The sequence below is a fragment of the Apodemus sylvaticus genome, chromosome 1, assembly GCF_947179515.1.
Source record: "Apodemus sylvaticus chromosome 1, mApoSyl1.1, whole genome shotgun sequence".
NCBI classification, from domain to species: Eukaryota; Metazoa; Chordata; class Mammalia; order Rodentia; family Muridae; genus Apodemus; species Apodemus sylvaticus.
Window position 1 is genome coordinate 169,379,539 of NC_067472.1, and position 20,480 is coordinate 169,400,018.

The 20,480-nt window shown below is 52.3% G+C and overlaps 2 protein-coding genes across 7 annotated transcripts in view; one reads left to right on the top strand and one right to left on the bottom strand.

The window, feature by feature from the left end:
- Window positions 1–20,480, bottom strand: part of Tulp2 (TUB like protein 2) — a 34,908-nt gene that overhangs the window by 10,348 nt on the left and 4,080 nt on the right. The gene's annotated exons all lie outside the window — the stretch shown is intronic.
- Nucb1 (nucleobindin 1) lies at window positions 888–17,241 on the top strand. Its single transcript, XM_052163094.1, has 13 exons — window positions 888–996; window positions 1,444–1,585; window positions 8,293–8,400; window positions 9,600–9,732; window positions 11,280–11,383; window positions 12,336–12,521; window positions 12,735–12,825; window positions 14,504–14,562; window positions 14,976–15,068; window positions 15,145–15,237; window positions 15,543–15,713; window positions 16,068–16,164; window positions 16,340–17,241. Exons 2-13 carry the CDS (start codon window positions 1,454–1,456, stop codon window positions 16,450–16,452), a joined length of 1,380 nt encoding a protein of 459 aa, XP_052019054.1. The 5' UTR covers window positions 888–996; window positions 1,444–1,453; the 3' UTR covers window positions 16,453–17,241.

Sequence of the window (20,480 nt, forward strand, 5' to 3'; positions counted from 1 at the left end):
AAAAACACGTACTTGCATGTAGGACAGTTCAAAAAGTATAGTGAATGGATGGAACCTACTGTATGATAAAAAAGGCTACCAATACTATTTTGTTGCTGTCAATAAAAAATTTAGTTATTTAAAAAAAAAAATCCAGGTGGCTGGAGAGATGGCTCAGTGGTTAAGAGCAATGACTGCTCATCCAGAGGTCCTGAGTTCAATTCCCAGCAACAACCTAGTAGCCATGACCGCCTGTAATGAGATCTGATGCTCTCTTCTGGTGTGTGTGAAGACAGCTACAGTGTACTCATATACTTAAAATAAGTAAATAAATCTTTTTTAAAAAGTCACCCTCAAAGTTAAAAAAAAAAGTACCTATGTATATGATTGAGAGTGGGAAAAATAGAGGACAGAATCAGGGGTTCACAGCTTCTCTCCACTTTCAATTGTGCGTAGTATCTACTTTTAATCTCAGTACGAGGATCTCGGAGACCTCTAGGCAAGCCTGGTTTACATAGAATTCCATCTGGAGATACATAGTGAGATTCTGTTTAAAAAATAATGATCATATACTATGTAATTTCCTATCACTAAAGCTCTAAGTTGCAGAGCGAAATTAAATGAGGAGACTACAACTCCCAGGAGACACCGCGACACCGCGGCAAAGATGTCCGTAAAAGTTGTCCCACCTTCTCCTCCCGCTCGTCCCCCCCCCCCCCCCCGCCCCCAATCCCTGGGTATGCAGGGCTTTGAGTTTTACTTGAAAACGACGCAAGAAATGTTGCGTTGAAGAATGTGAGCTTCCAAGAAATCAGGAAAGATTTTCAAAAAAAAGGAAACCTTATCGGAAAGGGGAGAGGCCGCTAACGCGGGCGGAAGCTCAGAGCCAGCGTGGACCAATCAGTATTCTGTGGGCGGGCTCTCTGCGGGTGGAAAAGTGGGCGTGACTTAGGAGGGAAATCGCCAGAAACCTGGCGGAGGTCGCCGGCTGGGAAAACGCCCTCTGCGGTAGGAGAGGTGAGGGGCTTTCAGAAGCCGAGGGCTAAGGGCCTGGAGCGCGTGATACTTGCCCGGTGAAGGGCCTCCGCGGTCCCGTGAGAAGGGGAGGTTAGGGGCCTGGAATCACGGTTCAGGGGAGGAGTCCCTACTCGGGGAGCCGGGATGAGGGTCTACGGATTGAGCTCCAGGAAAGGGAGGCTGGAGGCCTGGCGTCCTGGGTTCCAGGTGACTAAACGCTTGGAGTCTTCCTTTTTTGCAAATAGGGTGGCGTGCACACTCGTTTGCCCAACCGGATACGGGGTTGGGACATCCTTAGCCAGGGATAGTACTACTCGCCTGTAATCCCAACGCTTGGAAGGAAGAGTCATGAGGGTCAGGAATTCAAGGCCAACCTAGGCTACTTAATACACAGCGCAGAAAACTGTAGCAAAACAAGAAAACCTCATTCTCCATCTCTCTACGCAGGCCAGCCAGGATGCCTATCTCTGTGCCCCGCGGGGCCCCTTTCCTTCTCCTACCACCTCTATTGATGCTGTCTGCTGTGTTGGCAGTGCCTGTGGACCGCGCAGCACCTCATCAGGAGGACAGCCAGGCCACTGAGACTCCGGTGAGTAGCTCTGCCCTGTTCCCTGGCGTCTTTGCAGTGGCGTTTGCCATCCCCAGGGCCCTGGTGAAAACTCCAGGGATCCCCTGCTTAATACGCTGAGGCTTGTGGTTTACCTGCCTTCCTGTGCAATAGTGAGTTGGTGAGACCAGGGGACACTGACCTTTGAGATGTGGAAATCAAGACAGATCCCAAATGAAAACCTGTGTCACACCCTCATCTAAATCCCTCTGAGCCTTAAGACCCTCTTTAGCAAGGAATGAAGAAAACCGAAAGAAAAACCACATTCCCCAGCAGCACCATCGGCAGTTGGATGCTAGTACCTAGCAAGGCATTCCTGCTTCCCGGGATTCTTGGGAGGTGTAGTTTAAATGGGAAAAGGACACAGGAGCTGCTGAGTTACTTATTCCAATATTATTGAACTCTGTGAAACCTTTGCTCCTAGTGAGTTGGAACTTTCAAACTCCAGGTACCTGATTTATGGCCTGGTTCTTCTTATAACTCTCCCTAGCAATGCAGACTGTTGTGTCCTGAGACAGGTTGTTCCAAGCTCCTGTGTAGCAGGGCCTCCTGCAAGGGGTTAATACTCTACTCTGTAAAACCTTGAAACCTGAAAACCATTGGATCAGAGAAAAATAATAGAGCAGACACGCTGTAAGTCTTTGCAGGTTCCAGGAGGGAGGTGGAAGAGAAAGCCAGGGGGTTTGAGACCTGGAAGGAGGAGACACGTTGAGCACTGTAGGTCGTTAAGCAGCTAGCTATCTAAGGAATTGAGAAGAGTCTTGAGTGTTGGGATAGGCATGCTTGGGATTTGGGCTGATTCAGGGAAGATAGGGAGGGAAGGAAGCATTATGCTTTTGAAATGAGAATTCTGAAAAAAGTGGCAGTTGCAGCAACGAAGATCTGCCATCAGCTGCACCTAGAGAGGGCCTTCTGGCCTGAAAGTACCTTACGTCATTCATTAAGAAGATGGCCACGCCCCCTACCCCTTAGCTTGTCTTGAGGTGAATCAGATTTCTGGAGCAGTGGATTCTTAGTCACATGACTGAAGGACCCGTCGGAAGGCTCTTAAGGAAGGGGGACAATGTTAGTATATGATGTTTGGAAGCTGTTTCGAACAAATCCAGATTCTATTCTTCCGACCAGGAGGAAGTAGCTTCCCTTTAGCTCTGATATCTTCAACCTTTCATATGGCATTTTAACTTTGAAGGAGGTGCAAAGCTGATTGTGAGGGAGGGGTTAATGGTCGGCGACCCTTAGCCTGCCTGTGCTGTCTAACATTCCCACAGGAAGAGCTGGGACCCTAAAACTATCCAGGGGGTTTTGGTGTTTAAGTGTTGACTTGAGCTGACTTTTCACGGCTGAAGTGGGGGTTCCAGTCTCAGTGAGTTTTTTGGGCCTTGCAGTAAGATCAAAGGGGACAGTTAGATGGAATTAGACTGTCATCCGAAGGTGGCCTCACTGAAAAGGACGGAAGATAAAAAATTAAGATAGCTGCTCAGTATGAAATAACCAAAGGTTACCGGGACCACTCCCTAGACCACAACAGACATAAACCCTTGTTACCATGAAGATCCATAGATTTCATTCCAAAGCTCTTTGCCCGAAGAATGGAGGTGCCAAGGAGATGGCTCAGTTGGTTGATGCTCCTGGCTTGCCAAGCCTGGCTGTGTTCAGTCCCTGGGACCCACGTGGGGAAAGAAGGCCAGGCCTTGGTCATGGTGTCTGCTCACAGACATAAAACCCTCGCTGAGGCAGCAGGCCCGCTTGCTGTTCCACAGCGTTGCTTAGCTCCAAGTAGAGAACTCACTTTACAGCCTACAAGTGCGACAGAGCTGTGGGGGAGCTGCTTGCCTGCTGGCTGCCAGCTCCTGCTCAGCTAACTTTCTCTTGCAGTCCAGAACACCTACCCAAGGAATGGCGCCTCCCATAATGGGCTGGGCCCTTCTAAATTAGTTAATAATTAAGACATGCCCCTCAGGTCAGCCTGATCAATGCGGTTCCTCAGTTGAGGCTATGCTAGGCTGTCAGTTTGACAGTTGAAGTTTACCGGCATGTGCCTGTATCCTCCTGTATCCTGATTCCCAAGTTGGGTTATTAAACAACCAGAAAGTCAGTCACAGCAGTCTAGACATAGTGCGCATAGGATTGATTTTTTGCTTTTTTACAAAACAGATCTAGTTGAAAGATGCTATTAAAACTTAAATTGGGAGCCAGGCACACCTTTAATCCTAGTACTTGGGAGGCAGAGGCAGGTGGATCTCTTAAATTCAAGGCCAGCCTGGTCTACAGAGCTAGTTCCAGGACATCCAGGGCTACACAGAGAACCCCATCTCAAAGAAAACAAAACAAGACAAAACCAGCTAACCAACCAATCAACCAAAACAAAACTTAAATTGGCCTGGAGAGATGCCTCTGTGCTTACGAGCACTGACTACTCTTCCAGAGGCCCTGAGTTTGATTACTAGCACTCACAAACTATCTGGAACTCCTCTGCCAGGCTGGGGATAGTGCAAGCCTTGAATCCCAGCATTCAGTAGGCACAGGAAGGCAGATCTCTGAGTTAGTTCAAGGCCAGCCTGCTCTACAGAGTGAATTCCAGGACAGCTAGGGCCACATGGAGAAACCCTGCCTCAAAAAATTAAAAATAGGGTGCTGGAGAGATGGCTCAGCAGTTAAGAGCACCAACTGCTCTTCAGAAAGTCCTGGGTTCAAATCCTAGCAACCACATGGTGGCTTACAACCATCTGTAACAAGATCTGATGTCCTCTTCTGCAGTGTCTGAAGATAGCTACAGTGTATTTACATATAATAAATAAATAAATCTTTTTAAAAAATTTTTTTAAACATTTAAAAAAAATTAAAGAATGAAAGGAGACTATCTGGTGAGGAGAGTGGTTAGAAAAAGAAGCCCTGTCTCGGAAAACAGAGTTCCACAGAGTTCTACGTCTGTCTTAGGCAGGGTTTCTATTGCAGTGATAAAACACCATGACCAAAATTCAAGTTGGGGAGGAAAGGGTTCATTTGACTTACACTTCCACAGCACTGTTATTGCTGAAGGAAGCCAGGACAGGAACTCAAACAGGGCAGGAACCTGGCGGCAGGAGCTGAGGTAGAGGCCATGGAGGGTGCCGCTGCCTTACAGCGGGATCTCACAGAGGCAGTTCCTCAACTGAGGCTCGTCCTCTCTGATGACACACAAGACCAGCCAGTACAGTGCTCTCGGCCCTCGGGAGGACAGCCCAAGGCTTACTAGAGAAAATGAAGAGACTCCTCCATGTGTAACCAGGAATGCCAGAAGGTGCCACCTGGGTCTTGTGACACTCCCTCTGCTCCTACACCGTGGTTTTATACGGTGCTGGGTGCTGACAGGACAGGTTGAGACAGTGGGCTGGAGAGGTACCTCAGTGTCAAGGGTGCTGCTGCTCTTCCAGAGCGAGTTCAGTTCCCAGCACCCTGACTGGACAGCTGACAGCACCTGTAAGTCCAGCTCCGGGGATCTGATGGTCTCTCTGGCCTCCATTGGCACCTGCCAACACGTGACACATACCAGGCACACACACACACCCACACACACACCCACACACACACACACACACACACACACACACACACACACACACACACACACGAATAAAATACAAATAGTTTTTCTTTTCTTTTTGTGTTTGTTTTTTGAGACAGGCTTTCTCTGTATATTCCTGGCTGTCCTGGAACTTTTTTTTTTTTTAAGATTTATTTATTTATTATATGTAAGTACACTGTAGCTGTCTTCAGACACTCCAGAAGAGGGAGTCAGATCTCATTAGGAGATGGTTGTGAGCCACCATGTGGTTGCTGGGATTTGAACTCAGGACCTTTGGAAGAGCCGTCAGTGCTCTTAACTGCTGAGCCATCTCTTCAGCCCCCTGGAACATATTCTATAGCCCTCTCACAGAGATCTGCCTCTGCCTCCTCCGTGCTGAGATTACTGTATGAGGGCACCATCACCACCCGCAAAATCTTTAAAAAATCAAAGGGCTAGAGAGATGGCTCAGTGGTTAAGAGCACCAACTGCTCCTCCTGGGGTCCTGAGTTCAAATCCCAGAAACCACATGGTGACTCACAACCATCTGTAATGGGATCCAATGCCCTTTTCAGGTGTGTCTGGAGAGAGCAACAGTGTACTCAATCATATATATATATAAAATAAAGGTTTTTTTTTTTAAAAAATTAAAGAAAATGGGCCCAATATGTGTCAGAACTGCTGTTGTGGGACCACGTGGAGAAACTGGGGGGTACATGTGTCCCCTGGTATGGTCTCCATAGCCCTGTGCCCTGATGTTAGGGCAGCATAGGTGACAGAGGGTCAGTCAGTCAAGGCCCTCAGAATGTAAAAAACAAGTTAATCCTGATTTGAAGCCTCAGCAGCCTCGACTGGCATCTCTACCACATTTAGAATAAGGCAAATGCCTGGGGCCCCTGGGATCATGTACCAGGGCACACGTGGGGCAAGGCAGGGCAGGTGCCTGCATTCTACGTTCGTTTACATATCTCGTGTGCATATATGGAGGCACACCTGTATGTTGGAGGTCAGAGGACAGCTTGCAGGAATCATGTCTCCCTCTTCCCTCTTCCATGTCAGTGCCAAGAATCAAAGTCAGGTTGTTAGAGTTGACAGTCACTCTTCCTTGCTGCACCATATTGCTACCCCAGACACTTTGCATTCTGGTCAGAGTCATGGCTCCCTTCCCATGGCCCTGAGTCATCGTGGCGCATGGCGAAAGAACGTGACGAAGAAAACTTGTGCCTTGTCCCATCACTGCCTCGTGGGCAGAGAGGCTGAGAGAGGATGGGAAAGAGGCCTCTTCATCCCTGAGGGGGGAGTCACAGCCAGGGGCTTGTGGACCTTCACAGCCAGGGGCTTGTGGACCTTCACAGCCAGGGGCTTGTGGGCCTGCACAGCCAGGGGCTTGTGGGCCTGCACAGCCAGGGGCTTGTGGGCCTGCACAGCCAGGGGCTTGTGGGCCTGCACAGCCAGGGGCTTGTGGGCCTGCACAGCCAGGGGCTTGTGGGCCTGCACAGCCAGGGGCTTGTGGGCCTGCACAGCCAGGGGCTTGTGGGCCTGCACAGCCAGGGGCTTGTGGGCCTGCACAGCCAGGGGCTTGTGGGCCTGCACAGCCAGGGGCTTGTGGGCCTGCACAGCCAGGGGCTTGTGGGCCTGCACAGCCAGGGGCTTGTGGGCCTGCACAGCCAGGGGCTTGTGGGCCTGCACAGCCAGGGGCTTGTGGGCCTGCACAGCCAGGGGCTTGTGGGCCTGCACAGCCAGGGGCTTGTGGGCCTGCACAGCCAGGGGCTTGTGGGCCTGCACAGCCAGGGGCTTGTGGGCCTGCACAGCCAGGGGCTTGTGGATCTGCACAGCCAGGGGCTTGTGGACCTGCAGTGAAACCGAAAGACAAGCCTGGGAACTCTCCGCCAAAGCAAGTGCAGTGGTGTCCCCCTCAGACAAGCTGCTTACTGAGTTCCTTTCATGTTGTCAGATATGTCCCCGGGTAATCAGGGTTTTCTTTTGAGTGACCTTAGTCTTGTTGATAAAGTCACTTTATCCTGAGGGGGCTGCAGAAATGATGGCTGCTTGTGAAAAGGACCTGGCTGGGTTCCCAGCCCAACACTGCCGCTCACAACCACCTGTAACTCCAGTCCAGGGGGTCTGATGCCTTCTGACCTCTGTGGGACCCTGCACTCACATACATGTGGGCATAGGACTTCCCCATGTAAAATAAATCTTCAAAACAAAACAGCAGCTTCTGGGAGAAGGGAGATGGAGAAAAGGAAGAGGACGTTAACACCGCTACTATTATTTTAATTATTATTTTAATTATTTAAGTCAGAGCAGGCATCAGGGCCTATGGACTAGAGGTACAGGGGGTTGTGAGCCATTGATAAGAGGCCTGGGACCTGAACTCAGGGCCTTTGGAACAGCAATACATGCTCTCAACCGAAGAGCCATCTCCAGCCCTATTTTATTTCTTTAAATAAAAAAAAAGTGTGTGTGTGTGAGAGAGACAGACAGAAAGACACACAGAGAGAGGCAGGGTCTCTCTATGTCCTCTGGCAGTCCTGGAAGTCATTTTGTGGACCAGCCTGGTCTTTAACTCACACAGATCCTTCTGCCTCTGGCTCCTGAGTGCTGAGACTAAAGGAGAGTGTCATCACACCTGGCTGTGTTTTTATATTGTGTGTGTGTGTGTATGTGTGTGTGTGCGCGCGCACACAGAAGCCAGGAGAGGACATTAGGTCGCTTGCCGCCAGCATTGCAGATGGTTGTGAGCCACTGGATTTGGGTTCCGGGAACTGAACTTGGGTCTTCTGCAAGAGCAGCAAGGGCTCTTCACTCCTAAGCCATGTCTCCAGTTCGTGCTGGACTCCAACTCAGACCCTCATGCCTGTGCAGAGAGCATTTTGTCCCCACCATCTCTTCAGCTCCCCCATGGGATTTTCATTCCTTGCGTGCCATAGAACCTTCCAGGAGGTGGACACAGCAGCAGGTCAGGGGTTGGAGCCTGGAGAGCCGGTTCTGGCTGGCTCTCGAGTACTCAGCCAGTAAGTGTGCAGGCCTCCTGTTGTGTGTTGAAGGTATATCAGCTGCAGGTTGGGAGCTGGGCTGAGGGCGTAGTTGGGAGAGCTTAGAAGATAAGGCCACCATTGCCATGTCCTCCCTTGCCCCTCAGGACACGGGCCTGTACTACCACCGGTACCTCCAGGAGGTCATCAACGTGCTCGAGACAGACGGGCACTTCCGGGAGAAGCTGCAAGCCGCCAACGCTGAGGACATTAAGGTGCGCGAGGGATGGGCTACCAGGGGATACACTCAAGGGAGCTCAGGGTCACAGCTGGGACGGAGTCTGGGAACTCCTAAAGATGTGTTTAAACATAGACATCTATCAGCTATGGGACCTCAGTTTGCTGTGCCTCAGTTTCCCATCTGTGAAGATGTAGCTGAGTTCCCTCCTTGAGGTCTTATCTGCCTCATCTGATTGGCTTCTATTTTAGTTGTTTTTTGCTGTGACAGAACAGTCAACAAAAGCAACTTTTGGGAGGATCTATCCTTTGTTCACAGTTCAAGGGCATCGTAGGCAGAGTTTGCAGCGGGCTTGTGAGGCGGTGGGCGTGTGAGGCGGCAGGCTGTGTCGTATCCCAGTCAGAGACGGGTGCATGCTGGTGCTCGCCTAGCCGCCTCCTTTGCACTCAGTTCTGGAGCCCAGCGTATGGGATAGTGCCGCCAGCATGTAGGGAGGGCTGTCATACTTAACCTGTCCAGAAACGCCCTCTTAGATGCTCTCCAACGTTTGCTCTAGATAAAGCTAGACCTTGTTAGGCTTACATTCCTCACCGTCACCAGGGATGTCCATGATGGGGGTGTGTGCGGGGGTCAGCATCCCAGACGACAGAGCTGGGTTGCACTAGAAGCTCTCTTGCTACCTTCTGGTGTTTGCAGGCAGCTCTCGGGGCTGATGGACAGGCAGTGGTGCAGGGGCTTGAACCCAGCAGAGACGCTGGGGAGCCCTGGAGCGCTGGGAGCAGGAGAGGCCAGGATCAGCCCCGATGGCGGAACAGATGACATCGGGCATAGCCCACAGAAAGCATCGAGCCCAGCACTCTGGGTGGGTGGGCAAAGGTGGCGTCTGCAGATGTGCCCTAAGGTGGATGTGTTGTCTCTGCTGAGTATTGAAAGGCAGAATTGATTGGAAAGAGGTGTCAGGAGCGTTACTGGCCCTGTGGTGAGAACAGGTTTGTGAGTGTGGGCGTTCCCAGTCCGCACTGCTGGGTCTGAAGTTGGGGGGGGGCTCAGCGAAGCTCAGGCCCCGCCCTGCTCTGTCAGCCTCCAGGGACCAGGGCAGGTTGCAAGCAGGAAAGTCCTGAGAGCTCCTAAAACATTGGGGTTCGGTGGTCTCGGGGTCTAGGGTGCGGAGTGGGGAGGCCCAGCACGGCCCCCTGTGCTGTCAGCCCAACTGGGTCCCCTTCTCTGTCCTTGAAGAGCGGAAAGCTGAGTCAGGAGCTGGACTTCGTCAGCCACAATGTGCGCACCAAGCTGGACGAGCTCAAGCGCCAGGAGGTGTCCAGGCTGCGGATGCTGCTCAAGGCCAAGATGGACGCAAAGCAGGAGCCCAGTGAGCATGCGCGTGGGCAGATGGAGGGGCCTGGGCGGCCGCGCAAAGCACAGGGGAGGTTGCTCGGGGTGGCTGGTGCTATGCTGTGGCCTCTTGGGAAAGCAGGTTGTTTTTTCTTTCCGTCCTGGCACATTTTCACGTTGACAGGGTTCTCTCCGCAGTTTGCATTTGGCTTTCTTGTTTAGTAGGGTGGTGGGGTGGTGGAGAGGTTGCCTTTCTGAAACAGGGTCTCCTCATATCGCCAGGCTAGCCTCAGACTTACTGTGTAGCCAGTGGTGACTTTAGACTCTGAGTGCCAGTGGAGCCCCCCCCCACGCATCTGCTTTTCCTTTTGATATCTCCAGTGGACTCTCGGAAGGGGCTGTGAGATGGGTAAAGGCGCTTGCCCCCAAGCCCAGTGGCCCGAGTTAGATCCACATATGCTGGGGAGGAGACAAGCCATTCCACAGAGTTGACCTCTGACCTTTACATAACATCTGTGTACACCCATGTATGCACATGCATGCACACCCACATAGACACACACATGTAATATGAACCAAGTAACAGTATGCTGCCAAATCACGAGTGGACTCTAGGCTGGCGCGCTACCACAGCCCCCTCTGAAACTTACTCTGAACCCAGACCAGCCGGGAACATCCAATCCACCCATCTCAGCCTACCACGGAGCTGAGGTGCAGGGTGACAAGCCTGCACCATGCTCCCTACCTGGGACATGTTCTCATGCCTGGTACTGGGGAGGACCTGTCTCAGCAGGTGCCGTAGTATAGCAAAGCTATAGTGAAAGGAACCTGTCGGTAGCTTAACTGTCAGCCAGCTGGGGGTGGGTAAGTAAAATGTGCTCTACCTGCACCGTGAAGCATTAGTCAGCTCTAAGACAGGTCCGAAACACTGGCGTGCACAACAGTAGACAGGAGCCTCGGGAACAGGGTGCCGGCAGAAGCCGGGCACCAGGCCGTGAAGCACGTGAACTGTCCTCGGTAGACGAGCACACAGGCGGGGGTGCAGTGAGTGCCAGCAGCAGGGAGGAAGAAATGGTATGCTTCTGTCGGGGGTGACAATGGCGCCCTAAAAGTCGAGGTGATTGTGTTTGCGTGTACCCGTGAACATTCTAAAAACCCACCAAACGGTATGCTGTGGGTGAGTGGCTGAGCGCTTGGCCAGATGGCTCTGCCAGTCAGACAGACACTTGAGCCAAGGCTTGGTGGCCACCCGACGAGAGACAGACACACACTCACCACCATTGCTGCAACAAACCAATCAGGGCTAATCACAGAGCCCATGTTATTAGGCTGTAGTGGCGAGGCAGGGACTTCTGTTAACTGTTCTGTTAAGAGCAGGGCCTGGCATTGCCATCATTTGGTTACCGTTATTTTTGGCACCAGAGTCTGTGGAGGGTTCCCGTCCTCACACATCCCCCAGGCCCGAGTGCAGTCCTCTTTGCCTGCATGGCCTCTGCGACTCTCCTCTCTGCACTCCTGCGCAGTCAGGGCTTCCCACAGGAAAGCCGTGACGCGATGGGTGGTGTTTGCCTTTCTCTCCTTCAGACTTGCAGGTGGACCACATGAACCTCCTGAAGCAGTTTGAACACCTGGACCCTCAGAACCAGCACACATTTGAGGCTCGGGACCTGGAGCTGCTGATCCAGACGGTGGGGGAGGGGAGGGGGAGGGCCCACTGAGCATCTCAGCTGGGGGGGAGGGGACTGGGTCCTGCCTCCTGCTGGAGGGCAGCGGTGCTAGGCTGGGCTAGCTCAGCACGCCCTGCTTTTCTGCTGGAAAACAGGGTGCTGGGGCTATGTGATGGGATCTGTTGTCTGCATTGTAGGGCGCTGAGAGCAGTCCTAGGCTTTATCCACTAACGCCTAAGTCTTCCTCCTGATGAAACAAGAAAAACTAGTCTGGCGTTGACAACTGCCCCTTGGCACATAGCCACCTGGGTAGTGCAGTTGTCCCCATAGCAACTGTGTTAGTCCCTTGTTGCTGCTGTGATCACTACAAACTAAGTGGCTTGAGGAAGTATGAATTCATTGACTTACAAGAGCTGCTCTGAGCCAGTGTCTTGATATGTAGCCCAGGCTGGCTTAGAATGTGCCATCTCAGGGCCTGAGAGATGGCTCAGTGGTTAAAAGCACCCGCTGCTCTTCCCAAGGACCCAGGTTCAATTCCCAGCAACCACATGGCAGTTCATATTGTCTAGGACTGTAGTTCAGGGGATTTGACACCGTCACACAAACATACATGCAGGCAAAACACAAATGCACATGAAATAGAATTTTTTAAAAAATACTTAAAAAAAAAAAAAAAGAGTTTGCCATTCTCCTGCCTTAGCCTCCCGAGTACTGGGATTGTTCTTGGCCACCCAAGCCAGACTGCTTTCTGTACTAAGCCTACCTCACATGCTGTCCCCTACTCATTCCTGAAATGCTGAGCTGGCGGACGCCTTGAAATATTCACATCCAAGCTGCTACTGCACAAACCTCACCACTGTGGGAAAGCACCCAGGGTTCGCTGAGAGCAGAGCCAACCCCGGAGGTCAGGAAAGTGAGGCCATGCCGGGTGACTAACAGACAAGAGGAACGGAGCCCTCTCACCTCTCCACAGGCTACACGAGACCTCGCCCAGTATGATGCTGCGCATCACGAAGAGTTCAAACGCTACGAGATGCTCAAGGAACACGAGAGGAGGCGGTACCTGGAGTCTCTGGGGGAGGAGCAGCGCAAGGAGGCCGAGAGGAAGCTACAGGAGCAGCAGCGCAGACACCGGGAGCACCCCAAAGTCAATGTTCCCGTAAGGACCCCCATGTATGTTTACCGTGTCCAACTCCTAAGCATTAAAAGGAATGCAAATGCAGGACTGAAACTCCCAGGAGTCCTTGAGGCAAAAAGCCCCCCTGCCTATGTGCTGGGGATCGTAGTTCCTACTTGAGGGGCCTGAAGTTTACTGGATGGGCACACAGGGCTCTCGGACTCACTGCTCACAAGCTCCTGCTGGTCTCCACAGGGCAGCCAAGCCCAGCTGAAGGAGGTGTGGGAGGAGCTGGATGGATTGGACCCCAACAGGTTCAACCCCAAGACCTTCTTCATACTGCATGGTAAGGTGGGGAGGGAGGGTCTTCCGAGCCAGGCTGATCCGGCTGATGGGACAGGTTCTGATGGTTCACGTCCCGGCTAGCCAAATGCCTGCCCCTCCACGTTGGGAGGTCTGGGATTATCTATGGCCAAATGTTTTTCTTCAATATTTTTTTCCTGCGCATTCTAAGGAATAGCCATGTCCTCTAACCGAGCAGACTGGGCTTGATGAGTGCATAAAGAACTACAACTCCCAAGAGCCATGGAGACAAAAAAATCTTGGTGCCTGTGTGAAAGTGCCTTGGGAGGTGGGGGGCCTGGAAAGACGGCTACTCTGCCTGAGGACCCCTGCACCCCTGCACTCATGTGGTACTCACAACTATCTAATTCCAGCTCAAGGGGAACCAGTGCCCTCTTCCCTCTGAGGGCACTAAGCATACATATCACTCTCACACACACACACACACACACACACACACAGCAGCTCTGGAGGATCCCGGGCCTCTGGCCCTGAAGGTACCTGCACTCTGCATGTCTGTGTATCTACACCTGTGTGCACACACATACACATAATCTAATATTTTTATTTAAAAGAATTATTATCATAAAACTGGAACTTTGAGCCATGTCAGAGGCCACCCTGAGCTGCCTGAGCTGGAGACCCAACCTCAAAAAAAAAAAAAAACCTGGCACACCTTTAATCCCAGCACTTGGGGGGCAGACGCAGGGAGATCTCCGAGTTCAAAGTCAGCCTGGTCTACAGAGCCAGTTCTAAGACAACCAGGGATACACAGAGAAACCCTGTCTCAAAAAGTTTAATAACAATAACAACAACTAGACTCCTGTTCTCCCAGACAGCTCCGAGTTCAGCCCTCCTCCTGACCCCTCCATACTGCATCCACCATTGTGCTTCCTGTCTATGGTTTTGGTTCTAGGTCCCCCAGGAAACACAGTCTGAGCCACTGAAGTTGGTGTCATTGCAACTTTAGTCACCCATGTGATCAGTGGCTGCTCAGTTGGAAAGTGTAGCCCCAGAGAGGGCACATGTAGGGAAAGTGAGGGTGAAGGGGGGTAACACAGCTCTGCGGTGCAGTCTTCAAGCCACTGAGAAAACACAAGCAAGTTCCAGACTGTGGGGAGAGCCTCGCTGCCACACGGGCAGGAAATCAGGCCCACGGAGAAGTTCCACAGGCTTTCAGGGCTGGAGCGCACAGAGAGGATTAGGAGCAGACCGTCACCGTGAAGGGTTGACAATCTCTCTGAACTGTTCCAACAGTCAGGCAAAGGCCAGACCCAGAAATGCCGGTGGCTGGTTTGTAGGAAGGAGGCTGGAGTGGGTCTAAGTCTGCCGTCACCTTGGGGTCACGCGGGTAGGTGAGGACTATATGCACCCCATGATCCATGGCCCTCCCTAGCCACTGGAACCGATTGGACCTGCTTCTCTGAGAGGCAGAGGTCACAGCCCTGGGACGCCATCCTTAGGTCCCTGTGTGCTACAGAATGGGTGGGTTCCTACCCACCACCACACCCAGCCAGAGTGGACGCTGGTAACAGTAGGGCCTGCTGCGGTACTGGCCTCCGCCACCACTCTGTTCTCTGCTGAGAGACCTCACACCCACCCACACTTCCTTCACTAGCTTTTCCCGTGGGGACCAGACTCATTCAGCCCTCTGTCACTAACATATCTCGTCTCATCCCCAGACATCAACAGCGATGGTGTCCTAGATGAGCAAGAACTGGAAGCTCTCTTTACCAAGGAGGTGAGTGTAATGGAAGCTTTCTGGGTGAGACATACTTTAGCCTCTGCCATCCCAACTCTGGTTTCCTGTCAGTGAGAGTACAGGAAAAAACTACAACTCCCAGCAGCCCCCAGAGACAAAGAAGCTATTAATAGTAAAGCAAGAGCTGGGCTGTGGTGGCGCACGCCTGTAATCCCAGCACTTGGGAGGCAGAGGCAGGCGGATTTCTGAGTTCGAGGCCAGCCTGGTCTACAGAGTGAGCTCCAGGACAGCCAGGTCTACACAGAGAAACCCTGTCTCGAAAAAAACAAATCCAAAAAAAAAACAAAAAAAAAATAGTAAAGCAAGCCCCACTGGTCCTCAGAGGTGGGTGTGTCCCCCAGGAGTGGTGGTGGTCTGAGCCTCTCAGCGCTTGCTTCTCCCTTACCCTGCAGCTGGAGAAGGTGTATGACCCAAAGAACGAGGAGGACGACATGAGAGAGATGGAGGAAGAGCGGCTTCGCATGCGGGAGCACGTGATGAAGAACGTGAGAGAAGCCATGCCGGGGGCGGGCAGCGGGCAGCAGGCTCTGCGCAGCCGCTAACCTCCATCTGGCTCCCCAGGTGGACACCAACCAGGACCGGCTTGTGACCCTGGAGGAATTCCTGGCCTCCACACAGAGGAAGGAGTTTGGGGACACTGGGGAGGGATGGAAGGTGAGGGCATGAGAAAGGCTCAGGCCTCAATGTCTCCCAGGCCCAGGCTTTCCTTCAGCACCTCTGGCTGTCTCCTGTCCCTACTCCTGGCTCCGATTTCCCCCATTCCCTATGTAGACCCCTGTTCTTCTGTAGTCCTTAGCAAGCACTCTCCTTCCAGACAGGTAGCATGCGCGCGCGCATGTGCACACGCACACAGACACCCACACACACCCATGCACGCACCCAGCCTCACCCCCCGCCCCCCATCCCCCCTTGGTGAGGCCAGGCTCGCCCTGATTGGTCACCTGACCTGTGCCCTGCAGACAGTGGAGATGTACCCAGCCTACACAGAGGAAGAGCTGAAGCGTTTTGAGGAGGAGCTTGCTGCCAGGGAGGCTGAGCTGAATGCCAGGGCCCAGCGCCTCAGCCAGGAGACAGAGGCCCTGGGGCGCTCCCAGGACCGCCTAGAGGCCCAGAAGAGGGAGCTGCAGCAGGTGACCAGTGGCGGGATCTCGGCCCATTGTCTGGTCTCCATGTGGGCGTCTTCAGGGTGGGACGGCCTGTAGCCACCATGTTAATAACTGTAGATACAGATGTGCAGGTGATAGCTGCTGTCACAACAGGGGCAGAGGAACTTCCATGCCTGACTATGCTACGGCAGCCATTTTACATGAGGGCAGTGAAGTGTGTGAGGCCCAGGAGGGGAGCAGAAGGGTGTGGTGTGGGAGTATCTGAGCCACAGCAGACAGGACAGCAGCCAAGCCATGGGGACAGAAACGACTGTGGCCCTTAGCAGCTGGCCCAGCACCTTCCCAGGGCCATAACCTCCGTGTGCTTGCCTCCTGCAGGCCGTCCTGCAGATGGAGCAGAGGAAGCAGCAGCAGCAGGAGCAGAGCGCCCCGCCTTCCAGACCCGACGGGCAGCTGCGGTTCCGGTCCGACACGGGTATGGCTCTGTACCCCAGGACGCTGCGTCCGAAGGAGGCAGACCAGGGCCCAGGCCCCTACGTCAGAAGCAGGGGGATTCATGGCTGAGACTGGGTCTGAGGGAGGAGGCCTGAGACTCCTGTTTCCCAGGTTTAGGAAATGTATCTGACATCATTCTCCTGTCCCCTCTGCAGATGATGCTCCTGTCCCAGCTCCAGCAGGTGACCAGAAAGATGTGCCTGCTTCTGAGAAGAAGGTCCCAGAGCAGCCCCCTGAGCTGCCACAGCTGGATTCCCAGCATTTATAACCAACCCCTCAGAGACCCCAGCCCTCAAGTCCCCACAGGCAGTGATGGAAGCTGGGTGAAGTGTCCTTGCAGCCTCATGGAAACCAAAGCCCTCATGGCCTCCCGGGGAGGAGAACGGGCTACCTGTTCCTCAGATGCGCTCTGCCCCTGCCTACCAGTCCCTGCTCTCAGCCTCTGGGTCCTGGTTGGTTCGTCCCCTGTCCCTTCCTTCCTTCTTCCCTTCCTCCCTCCCTCCCTCCTTTCCTTCCTTCCTCTCTCCCTCCCTTCCTTCCCTCCCTGTCAGGGACTCAATGCAGGAGCTGAAGTTCCAGGAGACCCTCAGCCCACCTCGAGTGCACACCCCAGGCCTGCCTGCTCTGCTCTCGCTGTTCCAGGCCCGGCCTCTCTGCTTCCTGTGCCTAGTGTCAGTGGGTCACAGGAGCTTGGCTTGGTCTCTCTGACTCTCTGCCTTCTGTGGGGCCAGTGATCTCAATTCCTTTTGGTGGCTAGAGGCCACCAGGATGTGAGGTGTCCTTCGAGTAGCTGTCAGCTCTGCCTGGGACTCCTGGCCTCCACCACCCCACCAGCCTTACCCTAGCCTCCTGGGCTCAATACCTACCCCATGGCCCCAGAAGGTACCAGATATGGCTACACCCCTAGCTGAGGTCTAGCTCCGCTCAGCCCCCTGTGGGGGCTCCGGAAAATTGCTTCACCCACTTCCCTGGCTTCAGGCCACACTGCTGTGTCCTGCTCTGTGCCCCGGTTCCATTCAAATATAGCCCAGCACAAATAAACATTAGCGTATCTGTATGAATGTAGTATCCTCTTGCAAGTCCCGCCTGCATGCCGCCCCCTCGGCTCCCTGGTATCCCGTGAGCACGTTAGTTTTCACCGCCAGGACGCTTGCCGGGCTGGCTTTCTGTGCGCTCTTGCCAGAATGGCCTCTTTGCTTCACTTTTGCCATGGGAACAGAAAACTCAAACTTGAGCTTGAAGAAAAATGTATCTTAAATAATTAAAAATATATATTGTTAAGGGCTATGGGTCAGTTGGCATAACGGTTGCCTAGCACGAATGAGGCCCTGTACCCACAGGCCACATAGCTGGGGGAGGGGACGGTGCCTATGATCCTAACACTTGGGAGGAAGAGGCAAGATCAATTCATTGTCACCCTAGGCTGAATTACAAGTTGAGAGCCGACCTAGACTGCATGAACCCCTGTGCTCAAAGACAAAATAGCAGACCAAAGAATAAAAGCCAGGCAGGGAGACAGAGAGAGGCGGTGGGTCCCTGAGTTCAAGCCAGCCAAGGCTACATAGTGAGATCCTGTCTTAAACAAGGGGCACCCTCCGTAACGAGATCTGACGCCCTCTTCTGGAGTGTCTGAAGACAGCAACAGTGTACTTAGATATAATAAAGCTCTAAAAACCTGACAAGGGGCCACAGGACTGGCCCAAAGGGAACGTGCTCGTGTGAGGACGTTGGTCCTTGTCACCCGTGTATAGAACACCTGTGATCCCAGCAATGGGGCGACGGAGCAGGTGGCTCCCTGGCACCCCTGGGCCTCATCTGAGGCAATGCGGCAAGCTCCAAACCCCAGAGGTTCTGACTTGGTAAACAGGCTCTCTGTCCCCACAAGGTCACCACAGCAGCTCCGGGATTGAGGAAATGTCGCAGTCTCCTGTCTGCTGTGTCAGTTCCTGGGACATACTCCTTTCATGGTCCCACATTGGCTGTGACAGCTGCAGATGTCACATACATTTGCACCAACATCCAGACTTTGTCAGTGGGAGACTGCTCCCCAGAGACATGCCCACGTACCTTCCTGCTTGTGTCCCATTGCTCTTGGGGCCTTCCGTGGCCATGAGAACCCCAGGGCGGTGCTTTGTCCTCATCTTGGATGCGGACATTCTCTGAAGAAATTAGGAGGCCTCCATTTACATAAGGGCACTGTCTGACCACATCACAGAGGATGTCACAGGAGTTACACAGCCTTTAGCTCCCACTCTCCCTATTATCTCAAATCTCTCAAGATCACCTAAAGCTGGGGTTCTGCAGAAAGGAGTAACAGTAGGAGTCTCAGGGACAGGAGTCTCAGGGACTAGTCTTGTGGCTGTTCCCTCTTCTATCTACCAGGAAGTGCCTGTCGGCCCATTACCATAGACCTGGCTACCCCTGGTTAGCAGCCGTGGCTTCTGGGTAAATGTATTCTATTACCCAAGATGGCACCACATATGTGATTCAGAGAGAGAGAAAAAACAATAAAAAAAAAAACCACCATACATCACAGTAACCACACAGCTGAGAAAAAGATACACTACCCTCTCTCCCTCAGTAACTACCTAGAAATCCTCAGAGAGGGGTGGGGCTTTGTGGGGCCCCTCACACACCAAGGTCCATTTTGTTTGTTTTGCTTTTTTGGTTTTTTTGTTTGGTTTTGATTTTGATTTTGGTTTTTTTTTTTTTTTTTTTTTTTTTTTTTTTGAGGCACTCTGTCACTATGCAGCTCTGGCTACCCTGGAACTCTGTGTAGACCAGGCTGGCCTTTAACTCACTGAGATCTACCTGCCTCTGCATCCTACAATTAAAAGTGTGTTCCTGGGCTGGAGAGATGGCTCAGTGGTTAAGAGCACTGACTGCTCTTCCAGAGGTCCTGAGTTCAAATCCCAGCAACCACATGGTGGTTCACAATCATCTATAATGAGACCTGATGCCCTCTTCTAGTGTGTCTGAAGACAGCTATGGTGTACTCATATAAATAAAATAAAATCTTTAAAATAAATAAATAAATAAAAGTGTGTTCCTCCAAGTTCTGCCTGCATGAAGCCTTTTTAAAAAGGTTTATTTTCAGCCGGGCGGTGGTGGCGCACGCCTGTAATCCCAGCACTTGGGAGGCAGAGGCAGGTGGATTTCTGAGTTCGAGGCCAGCCTGGTCTACAGAGTGAGTTCCAGGACAGCCAGGGCTACACAGAGAAACCCTGTCTCGAAAAAAAAAAAAAAAAAAAAAAAAAAAAGGTTTATTTTCAGTTCTGAGTATGTGTATGTATGCTACAAGAATGCAGGGACCCACGGAATTCAGAGAGGGCATCAGATCCCCAGGGGCTGTAGTTACAGTTGATTGTGAGCCCTGTGGGTGGATACATGCTGGGAACCAGACGCAGGTCCTCTGTAAGAGCAGCACACAGCCTTAACCACGGAACCATCCCCCCAGCCTCCTGCTACCAAGGTCTTACAGGCAGGGAAATTGGATATTGTCTTGGTGAAGGCAGACTTTGCTAACTAGTGAATATTTACATAATAGGCCATAGAACTCAGTTAATCCTCTAAAGACTTTCTTCTAAGAAGAAACTGGGGATTTAACTTCCAGATCAGAAAAGTGACCCCAGAAGGTCCACCCTAAGCCAGCAAGAAACACAGAGGGACACTGAAGACAATGCTGTCCCTAACTCAAGGGGGACATAAGAAGCAGAACCAGCTGTCAGGCCTGTGGTTCAGGCCTTTCATCAGAGCTGCTTCAGAAGCTGAGGCAGGAGGATTGTTATCTTAAGCATGTACCTGTATCAGGGAACACTTTCCTGTCAAAGACTTACAGGGGAAGGGGAAGGGAACGTGACCTTAGCTGACCTTAGCCCTGGCTTCCCTTGCTTTAGTCCTAAAGTCAAGGCTAGTTAGTTCAATGATTAGTTAAGCATGATTGCTGATTAAACTCCTGTGTCTTATGAAATATGTGACTTGTGAACACCTGGTCCAATCGGACAGTGCTCAGTGATCTGAAGAGAATGAAACTGCTATAACTGAAGAGGAACCATTATCAGCGAGATACACATTCTTCTCTCTCTCTCTCTCTTTCTCGCTCTCTCTCTCTTGACTTTAAGTGAGATAAACCAATTCCATCATTAAAGAGACTTTAGACATAATCCAGGGGTGGAGGAAGGCTCGTGTTAAAGCCTCTGCTGTTAGCTCCAGCATCTACATAATGAACTGCTCACGGCCACCTGCTGCTCTGGTTCCAAAGAATCCTCCTCCTCCACCTTTCTCTCTCTCTCTCTC

Coding starts and splice junctions, on each gene's coding strand:
- Nucb1 (XM_052163094.1), top strand. CDS start 1,454: ATGCCTATCTCTGTGCCCCGCGGGGCCCCTTTCCTTCTCCTACCACCT. Junction 12,826..14,503: donor GACCTTCTTCATACTGCATG/GTAAGGTGGGGA, acceptor TCTCATCCCCAG/ACATCAACAGCGATGGTGTC. Junction 15,069..15,144: donor GGGAGCACGTGATGAAGAAC/GTGAGAGAAGCC, acceptor CTGGCTCCCCAG/GTGGACACCAACCAGGACCG.